The sequence below is a fragment of the Mesoplodon densirostris genome, chromosome 7 (genome assembly GCF_025265405.1).
Source record: "Mesoplodon densirostris isolate mMesDen1 chromosome 7, mMesDen1 primary haplotype, whole genome shotgun sequence".
Classification (NCBI taxonomy): domain Eukaryota; kingdom Metazoa; phylum Chordata; class Mammalia; order Artiodactyla; family Ziphiidae; genus Mesoplodon; species Mesoplodon densirostris.
Window position 1 is genome coordinate 125,152,139 of NC_082667.1, and position 25,727 is coordinate 125,177,865.

The 25,727-nt window shown below is 61.5% G+C and overlaps 2 protein-coding genes across 2 annotated transcripts; one reads left to right on the top strand and one right to left on the bottom strand.

Annotated features, from left to right (window-relative positions):
- Positions 1–1,035: 1,035 nt before the first annotated feature.
- LOC132494279 (beta-galactosidase-1-like protein 2) lies at positions 1,036–5,770 on the top strand. Its single transcript, XM_060105281.1, is given in 10 exon segments — positions 1,036–1,114; positions 1,950–1,996; positions 2,253–2,331; positions 4,162–4,249; positions 4,482–4,567; positions 4,570–4,595; positions 4,988–5,104; positions 5,232–5,327; positions 5,448–5,583; positions 5,709–5,770. Coding segments are annotated over 10 exon segments (816 nt in total).
- Positions 5,771–9,789: 4,019 nt separating this feature from the next.
- B3GAT1 (beta-1,3-glucuronyltransferase 1) lies at positions 9,790–16,761 on the bottom strand. Its single transcript, XM_060104418.1, has 5 exons — positions 16,620–16,761; positions 12,593–13,101; positions 11,866–12,162; positions 10,962–11,062; positions 9,790–9,862 (listed from the first exon to the last, which is right to left on the bottom strand). Exons 1-4 carry the CDS (start codon positions 16,729–16,731, stop codon positions 10,976–10,978), a joined length of 1,005 nt encoding a protein of 334 aa, XP_059960401.1. The 5' UTR covers positions 16,732–16,761; the 3' UTR covers positions 9,790–9,862; positions 10,962–10,975.
- Between the last annotated feature and the right edge of the window lie 8,966 nt (positions 16,762–25,727).

Here is a 25,727-nt window from a genome sequence, read left to right on the forward strand (position 1 = left end):
GTATTTTTTTAACTGTAAGTCAGTGTTTAGAGAGACCAACATATGTGCCCTTAGCTACGACAGGTGTTTTCTGTTTTGACCTCGAAGTCTAAGGCACTGTACTGGGTAGTGCAGGGGGACAGGCTGTGGGTCTACCGCGAAGTTGCAGTTAAAGTTCCGCCTTCAGAAGCCTAACTCCACAGCTGCAGTGCAAGATAATGATGGGTCTACGGAAGAGAGAACGATGCGGCACAAGTGTTAATAGGAAGGAATTCATGGAGAAAGTAGGAATTCAAATGAAGCCTTTATGATGATGTGCGGTATTTAAAGATAACCAAGAGAGTCAGCTTCAGACAGGAAAGAACCAGGAGCAGGACAAGTGCAGGCTGTGAGTGGGAGCTGTTTGCACTTTGCTTCAGCGGGGCGGTCCCGGGGCGGAAAGATTTAAGTTGAATCTGGATGCAGACTACGAAGGCCGAGGTGTGGGTTTCATTTTGCGAGCAGTGGAAAGCCACGGAAGGCTTTTAATGAGGAAGATGTGATGAGATTAAATCCACTGAGAGGAACATTCTGGGATGCCTGTGGGGGCGGAATTTGAGTGGGGAAAGATGGAGCATGAGGCTGGCCAGTCAGTAGGTTCTTGAAGCCGGCAAGATGAGGCTGTTTGAGCCTGAACTTGCCAGGTAGCAGGAGATTGGGTGTGGTTCCGCCTTGGGGCCTGGACGGCCGGTCCTCGGGATGCTTCCAGCACCCAGTTCTGATCCAAGGCCAGAGCAGGTATGCTGTTTGTACCCTTGAGAGCTCGGTGAGCCGCTGGGATTACACACACACACGTGCTTTCGCCTTTGGTTATTTATTAGAGCTCAGCTTCCCAGCAGCCTGAATTCGGGCCCTGTGGCAAGAACACAGTGAACTTGGAGCTCATCTCTGTCATCAACCATTCAGCTGGTCCGTAAACGAAACCAGCAGAAGCAGAGCAGACAGGTCCTGAGGAAATCCACTGCCAGGGGCCCTGGTGGGCGCAGGACGCGCACAGGTGACCAGATGCTGCTCAACATGGCTGGATCTGACGGGCTGGAAGGCTGCTCAGGGTGTGGCATCGAGGACCAGGCCTGCACAGAGCGCCGGGCCGGGGGTTGGGGCTGGTGGGGGTGGTGGCTTGAACCGGGGACGCTGTGCCTCAGTTACAGCTGCACTTCCAAGGGGTCTGAACTCTTCCAGGTCTCCTTAGGCTGCCTCTACTCTGACTCTGTCAGGGCGGGAGGGGAAATTAACCACTCCAGTATATGGATGTTTGAACAGAGGAGGGTTTCGGTCACCTGTTTAAAAATGTCTCTATCCCTTAGAGATTTGAGAAATTAGAAGTACTGTCTCTGCTCAGGTATTTTAAAAACAGTAGGACTGGGCTTCCCTGGTGGCACAGTGGTAGAGAGTCCGCCTGTCGATGCAGGGGACACGGGTTCACGCCCCGGTCCGGGAAGATCCCATATGCCGCGGAGCGGCTGTGCCCGTGAGGCATGGCCGCTGAGCCTGCGCGTCCGGAGCCTGTGCTCCGCAACGGGAGAGGCCACAACGGTGAGAGGCCCGTGTACCGCAAATAAATAAAGAAATAAATAAATATACAACAGTAGGACTTCTCCAGAACACTTCCCTGTAAACTATCTCCTAGTTTTCACAGGGGGGTCCTTGCACGAACAGACACCCAGGAGGTTACACCCAGGAGGTGTTTGTTGTGTTAATTTATTGAAATTGAATTGCGGGACAGCCCTGCTGCAAACTGGTGCTGCTGTTGCCTGGAGCCTGGGCTCTGGAGTCACACTCCCCTGACCTTTGATTGCCAGCTTTGCCACCAACTGCGGCTTAAAGCAAAATCACTTAAATTCTGCCTGTTTCCTCTTGTAAATTGGAGAGAATAAAAGTTCCTCTCTCATAGGATAGCTGGTGAATCAAGTGAGAGAATCCACACAAAGGGCTCCTGGACTATAAGAGGAAGAAGATTGTCATCCCCTTGATCCAGGTTTGTCCCGGGGGGTTGGGAGGCTGGTGCCAGGCACCTCCTGGGCAGGTGTGGTGGGAGGCCTGGAGGGAGGCCTGGACGAGGGGGCTGCTCAGCTGCAGAGCTGGGGGTGGGCACGGCTTTCTGATGAGCAGGGACTCTCACCCCGTCCTCAGAGTTTAAGGAGAACTGGGGCTCCACAGAGAAACCCCAAGGGGCAGCTGTGACCGGGTGGTCGGGAATCAGGCTTTGTCAGCGACCTCTGTTCTTCCAGCAGGGGTTCACGACGCCGAGGATCTTGGTGGAGAACCGCAGGCGAGTCAACTACGGGACTAATATCGACGACCAGCGCAAAGGTGGGTCACAGCACACGCGTGGCCGTCCCTTCTCCACAGCAGCACCTGCAAGTCATGGAGGCTGATGCCATAGGTGGGGCCGTGGGGGCCCATCGGGGGGAGGTGGGTCCTGGAGGCCACTGGACGGAGATGGGGTCATGGAAGCCACTGGAGGGAGGTGGGTCATGGAGGCCATTGGAGGGAGGTGGGTCCCGGAGGCCACTGGACGGAGGTGGGGTCATGGAGGCCACTGGAGGGAGGTGGGGTCATGGAGGCCACTGGAGGGGGGTAGGTCATGGAGGCCACTGGACGGAGATGGGGTCATGGAAGCCACTGGAGGGAGGTGGGTCCTGGAGGCCACTGGACAGAGATGGGGTCATGGAAGCCACTGGAGGGAGGTGGGTCATGGAGGCCACTGGAGTGAGGTGGGGTCATGGAGGCCACTGGAGAGGTGGGGTCATGGAGGCCCCTGGAGGGAGGTGGGTCATGGAGGCCCCTGGAGGGAGGTGGGTCATGGAGGCCCCTTGGAGGGAGGTGGCCTAGGACCCGTGCTTTCTTGGTTCTTCGCACTGAATTTTGATCCACCTTGGAAACCTCTTGGTGACCTCATTTGTGGTGGGGAGGAGGACACAGGATGTACATGAACAGCATGTTCTTGGTGGCCCTCCCCGCTGGGAGTACCCCACCGGCTCTCTAAACCTCCTCTGCTTGAACTTGCCTCTTTCTTATTTATCAAAATGTGGGTGGTTTTATGTAAGTTATGAAATAGGGCCTCGGACAATAAATCCTACCCTGGCGGAAGCCTGGCGGAAGCCTGGTGGCCTCCTAGCTCTCATGGCTGTTTGCTTTTGTCACCTCGGTGAAGTGATGTGGCCCAGCCCCGGGGACTTCCTGTGTCCTGGGAATGTGCCCCTCCAGAAGGGCGGCAGTGTGCTTCCCCTCCCCTCCACTCCCCTCCCCTGAAAGCACCCCAGGTTCCTCCCTAGGTCTCAGCTTCTTCCCTAAGGAGCTCGTGGTGCTGGCTGCCCTCACTTCCTCTGTTCTCCTGGGGGCAGAGGGGATGGCAGCCTGCCCTGTCGCAGGCCCTGCCGGGGGTGTGCAGTCCTGTCCTCTGGAAGGGTTCAGGGTTCACAAGCCACAGACCTCCTCTCCAGAGCCGTGTGCACCCGCTCGCTACACCTGCACTTGCAGTTCAGGAGGGTCTGCAGCCCTCTAAACACCCCCCAGCCTGTCTGGGTTCTCAATCTGGCGACTCAGCAGCTCTGTGACTGAGAGGGTGCAGGACACCCAGTGGGGCCCACCCCGAGGTGCTGGGAAGCCACTGTTCAAGTGTGTGCAGTGCCTTAGCCTTGGGCGTCCCGGCCACGGTGCCGTGTGTTCACAATTTAAATACTTGAAAAAAAACCTTTAATGCTGGCTTGTGTAGAAGATTTCTGGCTGAGTTATTAGGTCTGTTTCATCTGGGACTCCACTGAACAGACCTCGAAGCTAGGCTGGAGCCGCTGTGACCTCTCGATCACACGTGTCCTTTTGGCCTCCTTTCATGGTGTTGGAATTCTCAGTCCCCAGAAGGAAGCGTCCCCCTCCCAGGGGCCCGAGGCCGACACTGCCCTCGGGCGCCGCCTTCCCTGCCCACTGTAGGGCCCGGCAGGCGCTGCTCTCACTTGCTCTCATGGCCTTGGGGCTGCACGGAAAGGTTTTATGCGTGGAAAGACCCCCCTAGGGGTGCTGGCCCTTCAGCAGGAGTCCTTTGTTGAACTTTCCAGAAACGTTCTGTGTATGTGCCCAGCCGGCGGGTAAGCCGTCCCCCCACCGTCGGCCTCGCTCAGTGTCTCTGCCTCGTCCCCACAGGTTTAATCGGAAATATCTATCTGAATGATTTTCCCCTGAAAAAGTTCAAAATCTACAGCCTGGATATGAAGAAGAGCTTCTTTCAGAGGTGGGTCCTGCCCTGCACAGCGTGGGAGCAGCTGGACGGCCTGCAGGAGAGCCAGGAGGCCCGAGGCTGCCCCAGGCTTGGTGCCCGCCCCGCACCCCTCTGCCACAGCCTGAGAACCAGAGCCCGAGCGCTCCCCTGCCCCACCCCCCGGCTGCCACTGCTGTGCCGGTTCACAGGGCGGGGAGGACCTGAGAAGGCGCCCCCCATCCCTCATCTTCTGTCCTGCCCAGAGGTTCCGTGCAGACAAGTGGAACCCTGTCCCTGACGTGCCCATGTTCCCTGCTTTCTTCTTGGGGCCACTGTTGGTCTCCCTCTCCCCCGTGACACCTTTGTGAAGCTGGAGTTTGTAGCCCCGCCTGCCAGGTGCTCTGAGCTCCGCTCCTTGGGCCCCCAGCCTGGTGCTTGGCCTCCTGGAGCCCCCATACCACGTGTGCCCAGAGGGTCTCCGTCATGGCCTCCCTGGGTGGGGGAGTGGGTCAGAGCAGAGGGACCACCTGGTGGGCTTCTCAGGTCCGGGCTCCGGTGGTCCAGTCTGAGCCTGGGTGCCCTGCCGGGGCTCAGCACTAGAGGGAACGGGATCTGGAGCTCCCCTCCCGTTACCGAGCGGCTGCAGGAACGAGTCTGGTCCCTGGGAAGCTGAGAGGAGAGCTCAGGGCCTGTGCGCCCCTCTGCCTCCCGTGTGACTCCATGTTCGGTGGTTTATGTGGTCAACTAACACCTCCCCTCCTCTGCTTAAAGGGCTGGGAGAAGGGGGTTGTATTCATCAACGGCCAGAACCTTAGATGCTACTGGAACATCGGGCCCCAGGAGACCCTTTACCTCCCAGGTGCCTGGTTGGACCAAGGCCTCAACCAGGTGGGAGCACTTTTCCTGAGACCCCTTCTCATCCCTGCCCTCCCTGTATCACGGTGTTTCTCCGGGGGCCCTTGGTGGGCAGGAGAGGACAGAAGTTCTGAGCGGGCCCGATCTGGCTCCGAGACAGACTGGCCGTGTCCCCCACGTCACTGTCTTCGAGGAGAAGATGGCGGGTCCGGTGATACAGTTCACGGAAACACCCTACCTGGGCCGGCACCAGTATGTGAACTGAGCAGCCCCCAGGCCTCCTGGCGGGCCAGCCTGGTGCTGCTCCCTCTGTCCTTCCCCTCGGGAGCCAGGCCTTGGCCCTGCCCACGGCTGCAGTCCAGACCCTCCCCTGCAGAACCGGAGAAGCGAGTTGGGGGTGAGGGAAGGCCCCTCCCCGAAGAGCTTCCGGGCCCTGTGGCTGCTGCCGTCCGCCTTCGCTGCTGCTCCCGCGGGCGGGATGGAGGGTCTGGCTGGGACTGTCCCCCCTGGGGGTGAGTGGGGCACAGCTCCTGGACAGTCTGCTCTGAGTGTCCCTGTGGGCCCTGTTTCCGAGCTGGGGGGCCCGTCACCATTTGCGGAGGGTGGGGGCACCTGGGCCAGCCTTCTCGCCATCCAGGGAGGAAGTCGGTCCGGTGGAGGGACCCCGCCCCCCTGCCACCCCACTCGGATCGCCTCTGACGGTCAGGAACGCTGGGCCTTACCTCCCAAGACAGCGTGTTTCCCTCTCATTCCGCGAGGGGCAGTGTCAGCCCAGGAGGAGAGGCAGCTGCTCCGGAGGGTCCAGGAGGCCGTGGGCAGAAGGTGCGGCCGCAGGGGCCTGGGCAGGAGTGTTGGGGTCCTGGGGCCCCCGCCCTGGGCCAGGCGGCGGGGGAGGGGCAGCCTTCCTTCCAGTTGTCCGTCCAGACCCCGGACAAGCCCCCACGGGATGAGTCCCGCGTTTGGGCTCAGGTTCGCTGCCTTGAATTGCGGTAAAGCCACAGAGTTGCATCTGATCCTCCTTGGTGGTGTTTCTCTGATGCCGCCTGTGCAGGGCACACGGCTAGCCCGGCTGTCACCGTGTCGACGAAGACTCGGCCGTTCCGGTGTGGTGGGCAGGGTGGGGCCGTGTTGGGTGGCCAGAAGCGGCACGTGCGCTGGCCACAGTGCTGAGTATGCCTCCCCAGCGACGACTGGATCCTCTTGCCACAAACGGACGATCTCCAATCATAGTCCAAGTGGAAGAGCAGATTCCTCCGGGAGTGGGGACCGGGTGGGGAACAGCAGGCTGAGAGCTTCCCAGCAGCGCCCTCCTCCCCACGGCCGAGAGCCCATGCTTGGCTTAGGAGGGGTCTGCACGGGGGCAGTGGTGCGCAGCCCCTGGGCTGAAGAGTGGAGCCGGGTCAAGGGCAGACGGTAACAGGGGGCTGGGCCCAAGGGTCCCACTGGGGGCAGAGAAGTGGAGCTTATTGAAGCAAACCTGGTGGACCATGGCTGGGGGTCCCAGTCCCTGATCTTGTCCAAACTCACCAGCTCTTCCTGTGCCGCCTTGAACGGGGAGCCCGGGGCTGGGCGGTGAGAGCGGGCTCTGTGGACGGGGCCAGCCTGGGCGCCAAGCCACCCTGCCTGGCTTATGCTGCGTCCCACGAAGCGCGTGGGGGGCTTCTGCTGGGGAGTGTGCACGGAGCTGGGGTTTGGAAGACTCAGGGTGACGCCGTCTGTGTGATGAAGAGTCCCCTGGCGTTGCTTTTCCGCACCCACCTGCTCGCAGACGCGCGGCCCTTCCTGGGTGAGGTCCCTGGGCCAACCTCCCAGCCCAGTAACCCCAGCTTCCTGTCCAAGCACCTTGGCGGGGAGTGCCCTCCTCATCACCCCGGCCTCTAAGTGCTGGGCGTCTCAGGCTGCTGCCAGGCCACCTCTGCCCTCACTCGGTGTGGAGGCCTCGCCCACGGGCCTTGGCAGCAGTCTCCACACTTGTTCTCTCCCACGTTCATCCCCGTTGGGGCTCCAGGCACCACCGTCCACTCACCTCTCCTGTGAGTGTAACAAGCACATGACCCCAAACTTACTGTCACGTTGTCCTCTGCAGTCTGCCTGGAGCAGTGGACACAGTTCTGTTCTGTCTTGGTTACTCGTGGCTGTACTTGCACCTCACGTCCAGCCCATCAGCAAACCCCTGACCCGCGTCCAGAGCCCGCCCGCTGCCCTCTCGTCAGGGCTGCACCTCGTCCGACTCACCGTTGTCTCGGGCCGCCTGCCCGTGTCCTGTCCGTTGGCAACACAGGAAGCGAGAGATTCTTCTAAAAGGCCGGTTAGACTGGGTCCGTCCTCTGCTCCAAACCCTCCGACAGCCTCTCTTTCACTCCCTAGCTGCAAGCTTCGCCCTGGTTCCAGAGCAGAGTGTCTGTGCCCCCTGCTCCCACGTGTGACCCCCCACCTCAGCCCCCAGTCAGCTGCCCTCAGTGGCCTGTTAGCTAAGCGCTGTCCCGCGGGGGGAGCTTCTCTTTCCTGGACCCGGTTCTCTGCACATCTGCTCGGAGGCCACCTGGCCAGGGAGGCCTTTCTGACGGCCCAGGTGGGGCGCCAGCACCTCCCCAGCTGCACTCCGCCCCGCCTGCCTCATCTGTCACCTTGGAACTGATGACGGCTGTCGGAGCACCCTGACTGCGAGCGTCTGGGTCCTCTCCGGAGAAGGCAGCCCCGGGCAGGCAGAGCTTTGGCTTCCACGGCCCTGTGCTGTGCCGGGAACAAGGCGTGTCCCCCCAAGGCACCTGATAGTACAGGTTGGATGGTTAAATGAATGAGGAAAAATAAGGCAGGGCTGAGGAGGATTAGGACTGTTAAAAACCATATTTGACTTTTAATTTCCAAACAAATTAAATACAGTTAAATTAAAACAGACCCTTTAGTGCAGCTTGGGGGCTCTACCCTCCCCGCCTCTGTCCTCCGGACTCCGGCCCCCACCTCGCTCCTGTACAGGGGGGAGCAGGGAACAGACTGCGTTTGGAAAACAAACTGTAGCCATGATTCATAGCAAACTCATTCCCAATGAAGGTGAAAGCTGCAGTCCATCAGGGTTATAATTATAAATAAATACACATGCAGCTAAGAGAAGATATTAGGTGAAAACAATAGAACTAGCATCTGTCAAAAAAAAAAAAAAAAAGAGAGGGACCCCTGCTGTCGTTCATTATCAAATTTCCTGAAAACGAGCCCTGGGTTTCGGGCCAAGGTGGCCCAAGCCCAGCCAAGCTGACCCTGCGTTTGGGGCTGGTCCTGGCGAGTGAAGCAGTGCAGTACCCCGCATGAGTTCACTTGCTCGACGGTGCCCGCCCTCACCCACCCTCCCTTCCTCGTCACCCACTTAGTTCCCAGGCAACCGTGGGTGTGGGACGTCCTGCAGGTGCCTCAGGGCCCTCAGGGACGTGAGCCCTCCCTCGAAGTTTTCGTGACTATCGTGAGGAGTTCAATCCACTTCAAAACAGGCAGCCGATACTCCTCCGTGAATGTTAGGTCGCTGGGCTGCAGTCCACTGCCCACCCACCCATGCACCCAGGAGTGGGCTCTCCGTGGCCCGCAGACCCATCCCGTGAGTCTAAGCGGAGTAGGGGCAATTAGCAGTTAAAAGTAAACACCTGTTCAGCGGGCTCAGGCCCTTCCTCTGCCTCCACAGGGGAGGAAAATTGTGCTTCCAACGCTCAGGAGTGTGAGTGGAGACCGGCGGAGGGTCGGCCCCGTCGGGAAGCCAGGGAGACACGCACCTCTCCTCCTGGCTGAGGGCCGCGCACGGTTCCTTCTCTGGGCCGTAGGGGCGGCTGGACATGAGGCCGGCTTGCTCTTCGGGCCCCCGGTTTAGGAAGAAGGGAGGTTTTACTTCCCACTTGGTGTGTAAATCGCATGATTTCCAAAGCAGTGTGTGCTCAGGTATCCTGCCCTCAGGGTCCAGATCATCTCTGCCCCTTTCTGTAAATCCCTCTGCTAATCCAGAGTCCCCCAGCCAGGGGCAGGGAGGAGCCCTGGGACCGCCCGGGCCCCTCCTCTCTCTTCCTGGCCCACCTGCTCCCTTGAGCCCCTGAGGCCTGTGGTTCTCACGGCTCTGGGTTGGGGACTCCTGCCTCCCCAGTCCCAGCCCAGGCGAGGGGCCCGGAGCCCAGTGGGCGTTGGGGAGGTGCCGTGTGGTCTATACCCTGTGTTGGGTCGAGGGCCCACCTCCTTCCTTGCGCTGGGACGAGAGCCGGGGAGGGCGCTCTGCACCCCCCACGAGGTTGAGGTATGGGGAGGGCAGCCCGCTGGCAGCCTGACTCCCTGCACACAGGGCTGGCCGCCTGCCGGGAGCACAGACAGCCTTACGCTCTGCAAGCAGGAGCCAGAGCCGGCCGGAGGGGCTGCATCTCCTCGGAGCAGCTTGTTCCTGATGCCGGGGGTGGAGGCTGCTTGCTGTCTTCCGCAGTCCCTGGCCAGGTGTCCTGTGTGGTCGTGGGGCCTCGAGGGGGAGCCGGGGAGCCCTCTGCTGGACTGCCGGGGTCTTTTGCCCCCTCCCAGCCTGGCATCACTCCCGGGCTTGGGGCCCACGGTGTCTGCCCTGGCTGGCCCTGCCAGGGCAGATGGAACAGAACAACAGGTCTGGGGTTTCTGTGCTTTAGGGTCTCCGTCCTTTGTCCTGGCATCAGGCTGGTGTCTCTGAAGGCCCCAGAGTAGAAAGGAGGGTGACGGCGATTCCACAGGAGTCCGCCTCGGAGGGACCACCCGCGTGGGGAGCACAGGTGGCCAGGAGCAGGTCTGAGAAGGGGGCTCCTGTGAGGGGGAGAAGAATGGGGGAGGCGTGAGGGAGCCGCTGGATCCTGGGCCCCCGAAGCGTCACCCAGGGGCTCCGCAGAGCCCACCCCCAGGTCCCCACTGAGAGGCCGGGAGCGGGAGAGGCAGGGAGTGATGCTCTGTCCCGACACAGTCTCAGTGGCAGCAACCGAGGTGATTTTCTAAGTTCAGGGGACAAGATAAGCAGACCCCCTGTGGTCCCTTGTGGGCAGGGCCATTGCCCAGGTGATACAGAAGCTGCAGCCTGACTCCAAGGCCAGAGGACAGAGGTGTGTCCCACTGTCTGAGCTCCCACCTCTGATGAGATCACAGAGAAGCTCACAGAAAATTCCTGGCTTTGCCAATCACCTGGCACAATTCACTTCAGCTTTACTCAACCTCATTCCTTTGCCTCTAAAACACAGATAGAGCCTGTGACCTACTGCAATAGAGGATTTCAACCAAATAAAGGGACTTCCCTGGCAGTCCAGTGGTTAGGACTCTGAGCTTCCACTGCAGGGGGCATAGGTTTGATCCCTGGTTGGGGAACTAGGATCCTGCATGCTGTGTGGCTCGGCCAAAAAAATCAAACAAATAAAAATAGCAACACTTAGGCAGGACTTATTATGTGCCAGACTGTTCCTGGTGCCTCAACAACCCATTCTGCAGATGAAGAAACTGAGGCCTACAGAAAGAAAGGTCAAACCGAGGAAAGTGGTAGATTGGGAGTCAGGCCAGGCTCCTCGGTCCACACTTTCACCAGGACGGAGGAGGAACCTGCAGGAGACAGAGCCTGGGCGGGTCCACACAGCAGCGCCTCGTAAGGGGACCGGCTGGTGGCCAGGATAACAGTGGTGATGACAGGGAGCTGTCACCAGGCGGTGCCTGGGAGGTGAGGCCTTCCAAGCAGCTGCTGGTAGAACCACCCAGCCATGGGGGGAGGCTGGCTCCTGTCGGCTTCAGCTATGCCTCCTCCACTCCATGGGGCATTTGCTCTGACCTTCACGATCAAAGACTAAGAGGAAAAGCCTTGGCAGATTTACTCTGCATCCAAGCTTGGGTGGCCCGCCCGGTGCGTCACCTGCCTGCATCCCCCTACCTGTGTCCTGGGGCTCAGATCTCCACCATGGGGTCAGTGAAGCCTTTTTTCCCCTCGTTCACCAGCACCGGCTTCTCAGTCCGTGTGTGCCAGACCAGGATCTGTGTGTTCAGAGACAGGAGACCACATGGGGCAGGCCCCTGACCCCGCCCTCCCACCCCGGCCCCCCCTCCTTCTGCCCTCATTCCAGCAAGATTCTCTCCACTGTTCTTCATTTCTACCTACCCCCTCGTTCTCGCTTTTTGTACACAGGCTGCATTCAAAATATCTGTTGGAAACAGAAAGTCTACAGCTACAGAAAAGAGACAAACAGGTCTCAAGATTTCCTCTTGTTTCTCATCCTCCCCTGCATTTCTTGATGGGTCCAGAGGGAGAGAGAGTTCTGGGACCTTCAGCTCAGCTAAGTGACAGCCCAGGCCCTGGCTGGAGAAGTCCAAACTAGAAGCAGCAAGTGTGTGTGTGTGTGTGTGTGTGTGTGTGTGTGTGTGTGTACGTACATGTGCATGCATGTGCGTGCATGAACACATGTATATGTGTGCCTGTGCTGTGCATATGTACGCCCATGTTCCATGCATGCATGTGTGCACATGCATATGTGTATGTGTGCTCGTCTGTGCATGTGTGTGCACACATGGAGGTGGGTCTGGCAGGAGGGTCGTGGAGCCCAGCTGCTTCGAGGTGAGGGAGGGATTCAGTCCTGGGCTCTGTCTCGCCGGCCGCCCCTCCCTGCTCCCCCACCTGCTATCACCGTGGCTCCTGAAGGGCGATAAACTGCCGTCTTGGGAGGCTGGTTCTCCTTCGCAGGCTGTTTGGGGCCCTATTTCCTTCTCCCTGATCTAGAGGGAGGGCGTTGTGGGCTGGAGAAAGCTTGCATTACAGCTGTCAGCTCTGCTGAGGGTCTTACCTTCGTGCAGTTGGCTGCCTTGGGCTCCAGGTCACTGAGGGTGACAAGTTCTCGCAGGAGGCTGCTTTCCTGGTAGCCCCCCTTCACGCCGCGCAGCTTGAAGTAGGCCTGGCTGCGCTGCAGAATGAGCCTCAGGTTGACCGCAAATCCCGCCATGTCTATTGCAAATGGCCGGTGGGGGTCGAACACGGTCTTCCAGCCGACCACCTTCCCGGCCCCGTTGACCCTCGGGGCCTCGTACCGAAGGCCGCCGACGAAGGCTACGGGCCACACGGACACCCGCCTGGTGCTGCGCATCTACAGAAGGAGAAGAGTCAGGGCGCCTGGGCAGGGATGGGAGTCGGGGCACCCGGGCTGCTTGGGGTAGGCATCCGCGGAGGAGCATGCCTGGGCTGTGGGCAAGGCCACTCCTCCAACCAGATGATACTCACCTTGTCATGTGACCTGCCCTCCCTGTCCTTTGCTGCAAAACTTCTGTCTCCCCAGTTTAGTCTGAAATGACTCCTTGCCTTCCCCCCCACTGTCGTGACTCCCAGACCTGGAGGACACTCAGAGAGTCGACAGGGAGCCCCTTTTCCCCGTCTCCCCACTGGAAGCCCTCATGCAGACAGTGCCTGGAGGCCAGGGCTACGGCCGACGCCGATCTCCTCCCCCTTCGCCAGCAGGGGTTGAAGGCCGCGCCGGGTTCCCCACCCTCCCCGGGTCCCCATACTTCCACGGAGCGCACCTCCTCGAAGAGCTCCAGGCTGTAGGTGTTGTCGTCGTCCGCGAAGTACACGACGCCGGGCTGGCTGGAGTTGCGCGGGAAGGTCTCACGCAGCCATCGCAGGGCCAGGTTGCGCTGCATGGTGCCCCGCGGGATGCGCGGGTCGCGCGCGTCCCCGCGCAGCTTGTAGTTGCGCGGCGTCTCCACGTGCAGGTGCGTGTAGTTGAGGCCGGTGTCCCGCAGGAGGCGCGCGGTCAGCGGCGTGCGGCGCGGCGCGTCCTCCACCACCAGCCAGTGCAGGTTGGGCACGTGGAGCAGTGTGTTGGCCAAGCGCGTCAGCTCAGCCTTCTGTACCGGGCGGCTGTAGGTGGGCGTCACCACGTGGATGGTGGGCAGCGTGTCGGACCAGGGCGGCGGCCGGGTGTACACGTACTCGGTGCGCACCACCTCTACGATGTCGCGGTCGGACATGCAGTACTCCCTGGGGTCCGCGCCGGGTGGCGCCTCGCGCCGGGGGTCGCTGCTGTCATCTGCGGGTTGGAGGGGGGCGGGGTGTGGGCGGCTCCGCTGCAGGTACCTCGGCCCCCCCGCCCCGTGCAGCTCTCCTGTGCTCCACGCGCGGGAACGTCAGCGCATCCCTGCCTGGGGCCCTGTGGGCTGAAGCTGGCGGCCAAGGCTGCTTGCTTGACGTCCTCCCCGAGATGACACAGAAATAACCTCTCCCTCCTTCTCGCATTTGACAGCTCTGTAGCTATTTGAGGGCAGCTGGCCAAATTCCAAGATAGCATCCGCGGTTCCCAGCCGTGCTGGGTTTTATATGACAAAGCGTCCTGTCCTCACCACCCTATGCCCTTCTCACCTGGCTGGAGCTGACTGCACTGCCCCGCACAGGCTGGGGCTGCAGAGCCCCGGGCACTGCCTCCCGTGCCCGAGGGCAGTGTTAGTGCTGTCGTGGCTACAGCACACTGTGGGCCCGGGAGTCTGCGGTTACCTCGCCCCGATTCTTCACAAACCCTGGAGTCAAGCAGGGCTTACTTAATCCAGCTCCTGAATCTTGGTGCAGCATTTGATACTTAACTACTGCATTTTGTTCTAGGGTGTTGCCCATAGCTGGCCAGATAATTTTGAATCCTGTGCCTGTCACTTCTGTCTTTATTCCCACATTTGGGCAGAGGGGCCCGGTGGAGACCCCTCTCAGCTCTTCTGGGGTTTGGTGTCTGTCTCCTGATCTGCACTTTCCGGTCACGCTCCGTCAGCCACCTGGGACCCTACCTGTCCCCACACCCAGCCATGTGTGCCCACATGTCCCCAGGGACCTCAGGAGAGGCGTGTGTGAAACCTGGCAGAGGCCTGGCCTCTGTGGCACACTCACAGGGATGAGAGCCCCTCTCTCCGGAAGGCACCCTGCGCCCGCTGGGGCGGCTCTAATGACCAAGCTCACTCTTGCATCCTGGACATTCTCCCCATGGGCAAACCCAGCAGTCCTCTCATGAGAGGAAATCAGCCTATGGGTATTTTTTTTTAATGGTGATGATTCATATCTTTAAAAAAACCTTTTTATTTCTTATTTACTTTTAAAAAAATTATTTATGTATTTAGCCTGCGTTGGGTCTTTGTTGCTGCGCGCTGGCTTTCTCTAGTTGCAGTGAGCAGGGGCTACCCTTCACTGTGGTGCGTGGGCTTCTCATTGTGGTGGCTTCTCTTGTTGCAGAGTGTGACGGGCTCTAGGGTGCTCGGGCTTCACTAGTTGTGGCACGCGGGCTCGGTGGTTGTGGCTCGCGGGCTCTAGAGTGCAGGCTCAATAGTTGTGGCGCATGGGCTTAGTTGCTCCGCGGCATGTGGGATCTTCCCGGACCAGGGCTCGAACCCGTGCCCCCCGCACTGGCAGGCGGATTCGTAACCACTGTGCCACCAGGGAATCCCCCACGGGTACGCTCGTTCTTAAAGAGTCCCTTCTCTCTGAGATGTGTCTTCCTGTTTGAAGGACTGTGGGCCCCTCACTGCTCTCACACCAGCTCAGCAGGAGGTGGCAAGCATCAGAGGACAGACCTAGGGATCTGAGTGCTTGGGCTCAGACCCTGCGCCACTCTGCACTAACCATACGGCCGTGAGCAGGGTGCTTGGCTTCTGGTGCCTCAGTTTTAGAAACTGCAAAATGGAGCCAACGCCTGCATCTCCTTTATCAAGTTGCATGTGGGTTAAAGGGCTCGGAACTCTGCCCCGAGGCTCACCATCTCTGGTAAGCGGCCCTGTTCCTCAAGGACTCTTCCAACTATGGAAAGGATGGCGTGAGTGGTTACCTGCAGGGGGCGAAGTGGGGTCCAGCCAGCTGCCGCCCCCTCCCTCCTTCCCACAGTTCTTGTTAGCCTGTGGTGTGGGTGCTAGCGTGGGGTTGGAGTCTGAGCGCCGAGGGGGGGGGACACACAGGCTCCCTGCTCTCAGGGAGCTCCCAAAGGCCAACAAGACACCCACGACGAGACACACAGTGGCAGTGGGAGCCTGCGCCCGGGCCGTGGGTGCAGGGTCGGGAGACTAGCGCAGATGCAGGCAGCCAAGGACACTTGCAGGAGTTTTGGGTCAGACTGTGAAAGACAACAAGCTTGAGGAGAGCAGCTTCTGACCAGGGTGTAAGTAAAGATTCGTTTATCCTGCCATGAGTAAAGTTTTGGAAACCAAGGCCCGGGGAGGACACTGAGAGTCACTCCCCCTCCCTGTCCCTTTCCGCAGCTCAAATCACCCCCTGCCGGCGGGTCTGTGCCCTGGTACTTGTCCGTGCCTACGACAGGGCTGGGTCAGGGCTTCTGCCGCCTTTGGGTCCTAAGGCCTCCCTAACTTCCTTTGTTGCAGCCTTCGTTCTGTCTGTCTTGGCTGCTCTGGGGAGAGCGGACGCCAGTTCCACGTCCTCAGGCAGGAAAGGCAGTGCTGAGCGAAGCAGCCTGGCGTCTCTGACCACAGAGCTCTGCCAAGAATGGAAGCCACGTGGTATTATGTCCCCTTACATGTGGTAAATGTAGTGATGTGTTGTTGGGTGACAACTCTAAAATGATAAGCGCCAGGGACTTCCCTGGCGGTCCAGGGGTTAGGACTCGGCACTTTCACTGCCAGGCCCCGGGTTCAATCCCTGGTAGGGGAACTAAGATCCATCCCACAGGCCCAGCAGCATGGCTAGGAAAAAAAAAAAAAAAAAAAAAGTAAGCACCAAGGAGAGGTGCTGGATTGGGAGGAGGACAGCTCCAGGTGCCCCAGCAGGCAGTGGGCATGTGGCCATCTTCCGCCTGGCCCTTCCTCACAGAAGCCTCAGGACCCACTGGGGCCGAGCAGGCCCCGATGTGTAACTGTGGAGCAGCCCAGCTTCAGACTGTGGCCCTTGGCCCTGCCTGCACCCAAATCACTGATCCCCAGCATCCCCCCCACCCACCCCAGCCCTGTCAGCTTTCTCCCTGGGATGGGCCTGGGCACCTCTGTGTTTCATCAGGCTCCCCAGGCTCCCATGGGAGAAGGGCTCGAACAGAGAGGGGAGTGTGGGCCTGGAGACTGGCGGTGAGGGGCAGGCGCGGGGGGAGGGGCACGTGTACGGGTTTGGAGCATAGTGGGGCCCTGGTGTGAGAGGGGAAAGCTCTGGGCTGGGAGCCAGGAGAAGCCAGTTCTAATCCGGCTTTGGGGGACGTGCCTCTGTCCAGCCTATTTTCAGCAGGTGGCACTGGATCAGGGCTTCCGGACCAGGAAAAGAGGAGCGAACAACACACTCGCCCTGAAAGGTTTTAAACAACGCAGGCCGGGAATCCTGGCTACCCACCCCTCAGCCCTCCCGGGGTGCACGTCCTGGGAACAGGTGCAGAGTTGGCCCGTGAGTCTGTGCCTGTGTGTGTGGTGTCATCAGAGCCCCAAACGGGCCAAGACCCTCCCCCCACCCCTGAGGGTACGGTCATCAGCCTGGCCCGTCCTCGGTTCCCCAGCTACCGAGCGGGTGAGAGTCAGGACTCCAGAAGCCCTGGCTGTGGTCACGCCATCAGCAAAGCCCGGCAGGCGGGGCCGGGCGGGGGCTCACCCTTGTGTGCGGCGAGCAGGGGCGCGATGGTGCTCTGGTGCCACACGGTGACCAGCAGCGTCCAAGGCAGCACGATGAGGACAATGGCGAGGACGTCCCGTCTCTTCGGCATCTCCAAGGCTGGCTGGGCCCACAGCTCCTCGTTACCTGAGCGACGGCAGCGGACGGCGGCGAGCACAGGGGAGAAAAGAACAGGAATGGGCCGGGTGGGCCAGGTACGGGGCAGCGGGAAGCTGAATGCTGGCCAGCAGGCCTGGCCACGCTCACAACCCACCCATTGCCGAAGCAGGTCTGCGGAGTCCGGCCCTACCGGAGTCTGGTGGGTGTTGCCTTCTGGGGTGGGTCAGGAACCCTGCGGGGTGGACACCTGCAAGAGAGAGCAAAGGTGGCGGCCAGAGACCTGGGCAGAACGGGCCCCCGCTGGCCAGCTCGGGACGCACAGCATCGTGTTTTCAGGGTGGAGCCTGGCTTCTGCCAGTCCGTGGGGTGCGGCCAGCCTCTGTCCTCACAGGTGGTGGTGGGTGCTGCCCACTCAGGGTTCAGACACACCTGCCTGGGTTTAACCCCAACTCACTTCTGTGCCTCAGTTTTTTCATCTATGAAATGGGCACCTTCAGGACCTACTTCCCAAGGCTTCTGGGAATTAAATGCGTTAACACCCGTGGAGCCCATGGGCCGGCACCAGATGGACACAGCAAGCATTCGGAAGAGCTCCCCTCCAGCCCGGCTGCCCACGTGCCAGGAGACAGGCACTCAGCTTCCGGACCGCCATGGAAACCGTCACATCCCAACGTTCACCTTCCTCCTCACTTCTGAGCTGAGTGCCGTGCAAGAGGCAGCTGGGGTCCACAGGGGGAGGCGTTAGGGAGGACAGCCATGGGTGGCCCTGGCCTGTCCCGGTGTGTGGGCCACCCCAGTGCCCAGCACTGGCACACCAAGCCCCCGAGGCCGCTCGCTGCCCACCCAGCCCCAGGCAGACGCACATCCATCTCCCGCGGAGCTGAGCCAGGGCTGAGCAGGATCTGGGCTCCCAATTTGGAGGCAGTGCGTCCTCCTCCTTGCCTGGTCCTCTCCCTGCCAGCAGTCCCCGTGCCTGGTGCAAGAAATGTGCTGTCTTCCAGTGACGGGCACTGCGGTCTCCCAGGGTGGCCCCGCTGCCCCTGCCACCCCTGGCTCCACAGCCTCCTTGGCATCAGATGGTGCACGGCCCACCCCCCTGCCACCGGAGTTAAACGGTGCAGGCACAGAGCAGAGAATGATCCTGGGGTGCGAGCTGTCTCCACACTACTTGTCTTGGCCCCAGCATGCCTGTCTGGGTCTCTTGTGCTGCAGGAGCTCGTGCTACATCCCCGCCCAGCCCCTGCCTTGCTCCAGAGCCACAGGCAGGGCTGCAAAGAGCTGGGTTGGGGCCTCGGTTTGGCGGGGCTGTCTCAGGCCACGTGATGGGGGTCAGAGGCGCTTCCAGCAGGGCTGGCTGGGAGGTCTCCTCTGGTCCTGTGATCGCCCTGGAGCTTTGCCAGGCATCCTGGTCTTGGGGAGGCTCTGGTTCCGGGGGGGAAGCCGTGGGGAGCTGGCCTGCCCTGGCACTCAGGCAGCTGCGCTGGGGCAGCCTCCAGCCTCCGGCACCTGCCCCTCCCTCGGCCGCCTGGGCTGCAGTTCGAGCAAAGAACAGTGGTGGGGAGCATTTGTGGGGCCAGAGATGCACTTGACACTCCACGTTCAGTCTTCCCAACGCCGGGGCCGCAGGCGCTGACCTCGACCCCTTCCACCTGGAGTTTGCAGAGGCCGTGAGGGTCAGCATCTTGTCCAAGTCACCGTCGGCATGCCGTGGAGCCAGACCTGAATCCAGGCCCTTTGGGTCTGAGCTGCATCAGGAGCTCAGAAAGGAGGGTCAGGCCCCAGAGCCCCTTCCGGGAGGCCCCCTGCAGGGCCCAGCACCCCCCTGGAGGGAGCAGGAAGGGGACTAGGAGAGGAAGAGGGGCCGTGGACGCAAGGGCCTTGGAGGGAGGCTCTGATCCCATCCGCTCTATCTGGTCGAAACATCTATGAAAGGAAGCGGGTGGGGTGGGCAGAAAAGCTCTAAAAATAAACTTAGCCATAAACCCAGTTGTGCATTAATTACTCTGGAAGCCATTACGGCTTGAAAACCCCATAACTTTAATGGAGGCTATTATAAGCATAGCAGCAAAATCATGGAGCAAATTACCAGGCGGTTGTTAAGCAGAGCAGGGAGAGCCCCCAGCCTTGGGGAGCACCAGCTGGCCAGCAGGGGGCGGGCCTGAAGGAAATGGGGCCTGGGGCTGGGGGCCAGGGAGCGGAGGCCTGGGGGGACCTGGGGTGGGAGCAGGGGAAGCTACCCCAGACCCAGAGGCCCAAGTCTGAGATGGGGCTGCAAGGACGACCACTGGCCACGGCCCACTTTTCCTGCCTGGCCCTGGAGGGGTGGTGGGCAGCCTGCCTGTGGTCCAGGCTCAAGCAGCCGCAGACCCAGGGCTGCCCTGGGCCCTTGGTGGGCACGGGCAGAGGAGTCAGTGCAAAGATGGAGGAGGGGCTCGGCCGCACCCAGAGCCAGGAGGAGGAGTGCGGCAGGGAGACTGCGGCGCTTGAAGCAAGGTCCTGCCGGCGAGAGCGAGGGTGGGGCCCGGTGTCCGCTGAGGCCAGGACTCCCCACCAGCCACCGCAGTTCGTGTCCGTGACTGGCCCCCGCCGCCCAGCCCCTCAGCAAGTGCAGACGGGGGGACTCGGCTGGACACAGACAAGGCTGTGCTGAGGGGCGTGTGAGCCCAGTGGGACGGCCGAGGGGACGGGAGGGGGCGGGACAGTGCTCTGGCTGCTCCCCCGGGGCCCCTGCTTGTCCTCCTCGGCCTCCACCCTCATCTCCACACACAGGGCTGGACTGGGAGGTTCTAATGAAGTTTCAGTTCTGCCATTTTAGCACCTTGAGGTTAAGACAGGGCTCTGGTGAGAAAACGGGGTTGGGTGGCATTCAAGGCCAAAGTCAAAGCAAGAGGCCAGCGTAACAGCTTTCCAAGGAGCCCGGTCATGATTCATGGGCCAAGCAACCCTGGAGATTGGCCACATCTGGGGAGACCTAGTTATAGGAATTTGCCTATGGGTTTTAGGGTGTCATGGGCTGTGAGAACCAGGGGGTGTCTGGGACCCAGATGGGGGGCCCCAGTGTGTCCAAGGCTGGGCTGCAGCCGGGCAGGCTGGACAGGAGAGGCTGAGCCTGGGGAGGCAGGGCCAGGGCAAGGTTGGCTTCAAGGCCGGATTCCAAATGCATGGATAGCCTGCCTCCTGAGCTGCAGGATTCAGACGAAAACCTCACCCGCGCCCCAGCACCTGCGGAGGAGGCTGGTTTAATTCCATTCAGCAAATATTAGTTCAGCATCGGTGGTGGGCAAGGCCCTGCTGGATTCCCCAGACCACACGGCAGCAGGGCAAGGGGCTTCACACGGCTCCGTCCCATCCCTCGGGGAGATGCTGCGGAGATGGCGTGTGCATGTGTGTGGCGGAAGTCAGTTTCACACAGACCACCCCAGCCCTCATCTCTGGAGCAGGGTAGGAGCCGTGGTGCCCATAAGCCAGGGATGGTGGCGGTCACAGGAGGCCGTGGGGTCAAGAATCCTTCGAGGTGATGCGGACACTGCACGTGTCCCGACAACTGCACGATCAGCGCTCCTGTCCTCGACCACACGCTCTTCACTGGCCAGCGTGGCACTGCCCGCCTGGGAAGCGGGGCTGAAGCCCGTCCTGGGAGCTTGACACCCTCTGGGAGTCGCCCCGCTGTGCACACCGCCTTTGGCCTCAGCAACGACGTCTCGGAAGTGATCCGAGACCTTGGGACACTCGGTGAGCAAGCTGCGGCGCATCCTTTAGAATTGTTATGATGTTTCCCACCAATCTTCACCTCATTTGGAGAACTTTTCCCCTAGACTCGCCTCATGGAGCCTTCTGAGAGCATTCAACTTAGTTTTCCTAGAAACGACACATTTCTTTCTTTCCAGCTCATGTTTCTTGGTTTATGTCATATTCTGTGATGATGAGAACAAGCAGAACTGTTGCAAACAGGCTGGGAACCAACATTATGGACTCTTGGATCACTGACCGCCAGAGGGGACCCCCAGCCCCCTGAGGACGTCGGTCCTGAGTCACTGGAGGAGAGGTGTTGAGGAGAGCACTGCCGTGCCCGGGAGGAAAGAAACGGGCCCGACACTGGGAGCCTGAGTCCCGCTGGGGCCGAGCAGATGTCAGGGCCCGGGGGTGGGGGGGCTGGGTGGTGGTGTGAGAGGACGGGCGGGGGTGCCAGGCGCTGCAGGAAGCAGGACGCGGGAGGGGTTAACAGCAGACAGCAGGCGGGTGCGGTTAGGGCTCCAGTTCTACCCTCCAGCCCCAGACAGTGCCCGGGAGGGAGGCTGGATGCTGTCCCCGAGACCTGCAGGGGCCCTAATGGGATCAAGGGATTAGTATTGATCCTGCGGCCGCTGCTCAGGACAAGCCAGATGCCAGAGCTAATCAGCTCCTGTCCAGTCAATCCACACTCCATTAACCGGCCCCAGGCCTCTCCTCCCTGGCCACTGCACCCACACTGGCTCCACGGGGGAGGGGGCAGGACACGGGGGCCTCTCCACCCACCATCTCTGTCTTCTCCCTGCTCCCGTCCCCACCACCCGCAGGGGACCGGACACAGAGGGGTCCACAGCTCCTTCCACCTATGAGGAGGGCGCAATGCCCAGATGGGCTTAGGGTTGGTCCTGCAGCTCACAGCCCTGCCCTGGGCAGGTGGGATTCATTTCTTCATAAAGCTGGTCCTTTATCTCCACAGCAGCCTGTGGGGCAGGCAGGGAGGTTTCATCCCCATTGTACACGCGAGGAAACCGAGGCTTGGAAAAGCCCAAGGTCCTGGAGTCAGCAGAGCTGCTCACATCCAGGTGCCCCGTGCACAGTGCTCCCTGCCTGCAGGCCGGCCCCCCAGGGCCACCCCCAGGAACGGGCTCCCCAGCGGGCTTTCACGGTGGGGGCTGAGGAGGAGGGGTGGCCAGGCCCTGGGGGTTCTGCATGCCGGACCCCAGGCCTCGTGCCATCTCGTTCCCTTCTCGCCAGGAGACCAGGCCCCGGACGGGGCAGGATGTCAGCTCAGCTCAGGCTGGTGTAAACCACACGGAACAGCTTTGGGTTTCTTCTGCCCAAGAGTCAGGAAACACAGTTCATCGGTCGTCTGTCTGAGGTGGTTCCCTTGTTTTCTTTCTTGGTTTTTCAGATATAGCCTTGGGATCAGGTTTGGATTCTTAGTAAAGAGTGAAAATGGGGGTCTGGTCTGCGTGGTCTCCCCTGCGTCACTGCAGGAATTTGAACGGAACAAGCTATCAGCCCCAGTGGGTTTACTGGAGTTCCTAAATCAGCAGCGTGGTCTTTGGGCAGGAGGGTGTCCACTCGTCCCACAGCTTCCTCGCAGGAGGGCTTCATTTGGGGGGTTTCCTGCTGCTGCTCTGGGCTGCGCCCGGAGCACACGGGTGACCCGCGGCTCGGCTCAAGGTGGGGACAGTGACCAGAGGGACACAGACCGGATGGAGAACTGGGCCGTCGGACAGTGGCCGTCTGGGCCGAACGCCCCCTGTGAAGAGCCACCACGCAGAGGGTCTTGGGGTGGCCGTGCAGGGCTGGGCGGGGAGGGCACCCAGCAGGGAGGTGCTGACGGGAGCCCTGGGCAGGCGGGCAGAGAGTGGCACGGCCGCGGTCTTCCCCTGCGTGGTGGGGGGGACAGTGAGGGCGGGCCCGGCTCTGCCATCTATGGACTGGGGAGCGGCCCCTGCATGGAGTCCAGCTTCTGGCCCTCGGCTTGGCCTGGGGCTGGGGGAGGCTTGGTGTTGGCAGGAGCTGCCTCCCCAACCCTCTCTTCCCCCTTCCTCCCTGTATCTCTGTCCCTGCCCCCTTCTGGCAACCGCGCCAGCTTTTAAGAGAACGTCACTGTCCCCAAGACGAGTGCCCCTGTGTTCTCCCGCAGCCGACCTGTGGTCACATGCTTACAGCTCTAACCACCCAGTTCTCCTCCATCTCCACCTTCCGTGGGTCAGGAGCCCAGCCGACGTGCGGGGTCCCATGCGCAGGGGCCCCTGGAGGGCTGAACGGGGTGCACTTGGTTCCACGCCCGGGGTTGGGGGGCGGCAGAGGCCACTGCCCCAAAGTCACAGGACCGTGGGCGGCTCTGCCCTCGGCTCCCTGCCCCGTGTCCTCGGCCAACACGGTCACCCACGCCCTGGGACCAGCAGGGAGGGCACCCGGGGCAAGTCTGCCGCCGGGACGCGTCCTCCAGGACACTATGAGGCTGCAGGAGGGGCAGCCCATCACCTTGACCACGTTCTCCTGGTCACAGGCGTGTCCACACTGAAGGCGTGGACAGTGGGCGTCAGAGGTCACGGGGACACCTTAGGGCCTCTCCAGCACAGCAGGGAGGCCAGGTCACTTCCCAACCTCAGCTCTCGTCTGGCCCCACAGCCAGCACACCCGAGGGGCTCCCCGTGGCCTCCCCCTCCCCCTGCCCGCTCTAGCCTCAGTCCCCTCCTCCAGCCTGGAGCTGTTCTGTGTCTGGAATGTTCCACGGACACCTTAAACACAGCAGAGACCCCACCGTCGTCTTTCTTTCCGGAGCAGCTCCGTCTTCCTCCTCGTCTCGGCGGCCAGCACAGAAATCCCGGGCTGTCCCCACCGCTCCCTGCAGCCGCCGGGCCGCGCCGGATGCTGGTCGAGCCCTGCTCTTTCCTCCACAGCCTCGCACTGAGATCTGTCTGCACAGTCCGCCCCGCTGCCTGGCCCGCCCCCCGACGTGCTCTCCCCAAGACCTCCCGAGTCCCCCTCCGTGGCATCCGAGGCGCTCGGCTGTGCTGCCTCGTCCACCACCAACTGCCTCCTCTCTGCTTCCCTTCCACCCCCTGCCACCACCGTCCCTGACCCCACGTCCAGCCCGGCGCCTTTGCTCCCTGCAGTGCTCGTGAGAGCTCTGGAAGCTGGCAGACCTGCCTCGGTCCATCGGACGGTAACTCCCCTCCCACCCCGAGGTCTGGGCCAGCCCCGGGGGCACAGGTCTCAGGCCGAGTCCAGAGACCCAAAAAGCAAGCCAGCCCGGCCCTCACGGCCAGCATCCCCTCATGTCCTTTCTCCCTGTGGCCTCTGACCCCCACTGCCCCCTTTGCCAGGCCTCTGCCACGGCCCAAAGCGGGGGCCTGTGTGTCCCCGGGCCCGCTGGCTGCCACGGGGTCCTTGCTCTGTGGAGCCCTGAGTACCAGCTTCGTCACTGTGCCCCCACCCCCTGCCCGCTTGACTCCATCTGACTGGCCCGACGGCAGTGGCCGCAGCACCTGCTCTCCCTCCTCCTGGAAGTGCAATTTGGAGTTTCACTCAGGAGTGCGGCTGGGGCCGAGTCCATTCTGCGAGCTCCACGGGGCCACCCTCTCCGGGTGACTTCACAGGGCTGCCCGTTCACGTCTTCACACATGTGTGCATGCGTGTGTGCTCGTGGCCAGCACCCTATCTGAATGAGTGCACATGCATCTGTGGGCCCACGCATGGGTCTCCGTTCAGCGAAAGATGAGCTCTCGAGCAGACCGAGGTCGGCTTCTTTGTGCCTGCGGCACAAGCCCGGAGAGCGGAGGGCTCCACTCGCGGCTCCGAGGACCGTCTCCCTGCACCCTCCGCCTGCCCCCCGCCTGCCCTGGCCACAGGCTGAGCAGCACCGGCAGGTAGGTCACCCTGGCACAGGCCGAGGTCCCACCGGGACATGGTCCTGCTCGAATCCAGTACGGTCACAGCAAATGCCCTTGATTGAACACGCCAACCTCTCCCGCCAGCGCCCAGCTCACTGCATCGCCCAGCATCCTGTGAGGTGTGGAGCAGCTTGGGACACGGTGACACCCATTGGACCAGGCCAGTGCCTGTGGGGGCAGGAGCCGAGGGCTCCGCAGACTCTGATGGACGGCGGGGCTGGGGACCAGGCGAGCAAAGCCAACAGCTTCCAGTGGACCAGGGCAACAAGAGCCACCGGGTGGCCGGGCGGGCCTCCCCTCCCGCCAGGCTGCCCGGCATGGGTGGGAGCAGTGCGCTCCCTGCCGAGGCTGAGGACACCAGAGCTCAGAAGACTGTGGGACCCTTGCACCCTGGGCTCCAGGAGCTGGGGTGGTGCAACCGGGTCTCCTTGACCCCCCTCCACTGGGGAGGCCCAGGGAGGCCGAGAAGGGCCCAGGGCTGCACTGCCTGGTGGGTATGGAGTGCTGGCTGCAAGGACGGTCCACAGCGTGGAGCCTGGCACAGGTCCTGGTGACCCTGGCGGGCCAGTGAGCAGGGCATGTGGTCTCAGCAAGGCCAGGAGACCAGAACTAAGCAGGCTGGGTAACCTGGAGGTTCTGGCCCTGGAACTGAGGGTCTGACGCCCGGCTGGGCCAGGACAGCTGTGCAGGGCCGTGGGCGAGGCTGGGATTTGGATGCCCTGGAGGGGTGTGGGCGGCCGAAGGCAGTCTGTCCCCACTGCGCCATCCCCTGCCCTTGGGCTGTGCAGCCTCCATTTCCTCTGGTGCTGATGGCAGGCGGTTTGGGGTGGGGTGCTGACCGGGGGACACCACCTGGACCTTATCCCTCCCCCTTCGCAAGCTTTCCCAGGCCTGAGCGTTCAGTGTCCACACAGCAAACGGCCAGCCCGCATCCTGCGAGAGCTTGTCGGTTTTTGTGTCTGTCCGCAGCCCCCAAGCCATGGACTCCTCTGGATCCACCCCAGGCCCGGGCCAGACATGGAGTAGGGGCTGCACCAGTGTCCCTGTGGCTGAGTCCCTTCTCGGTGACTCTTACCAGGCCACTTTGGGATCAAATGAGGGATCCACGGAAAACACTATCACAGCGCCTGGCCCACAGAGAGCGCCACGAATGCTGGGCGACGTCAACTGTAATAGAAATTATAGCAGCAACCATGTTGTTTGAATCCAGCCGCGTCCAAGTGTCTGGAAGAGAAGGGGAAGCCAGGACACCTCAGCTCCCCCACTGGGTCAGCACTGACCGGTCCCTGGGCAGTTCTTCTAGCAGATTCCTCCCTCCCAAGGACAAGGCTGTGCCGAGGAGGGTGGT

Excerpts from the sequence above, each read along its gene's own strand:
- B3GAT1 (XM_060104418.1), bottom strand. The coding sequence starts at position 16,731 with ATGCCGAAGAGACGGGACGTCCTCGCCATTGTCCTCATCGTGCTGCCT. Across the intron at positions 13,102-16,619 it reads CCTGCTCGCCGCACACAAGG|ATGACAGCAGCGACCCCCGG; the intron begins GTGAGCCCCCGC and ends TCCAACCCGCAG. Across the intron at positions 11,063-11,865 it reads AGGCAGCCAACTGCACGAAG|ATCCTGGTCTGGCACACACG; the intron begins GTAAGACCCTCA and ends CTGAACACACAG.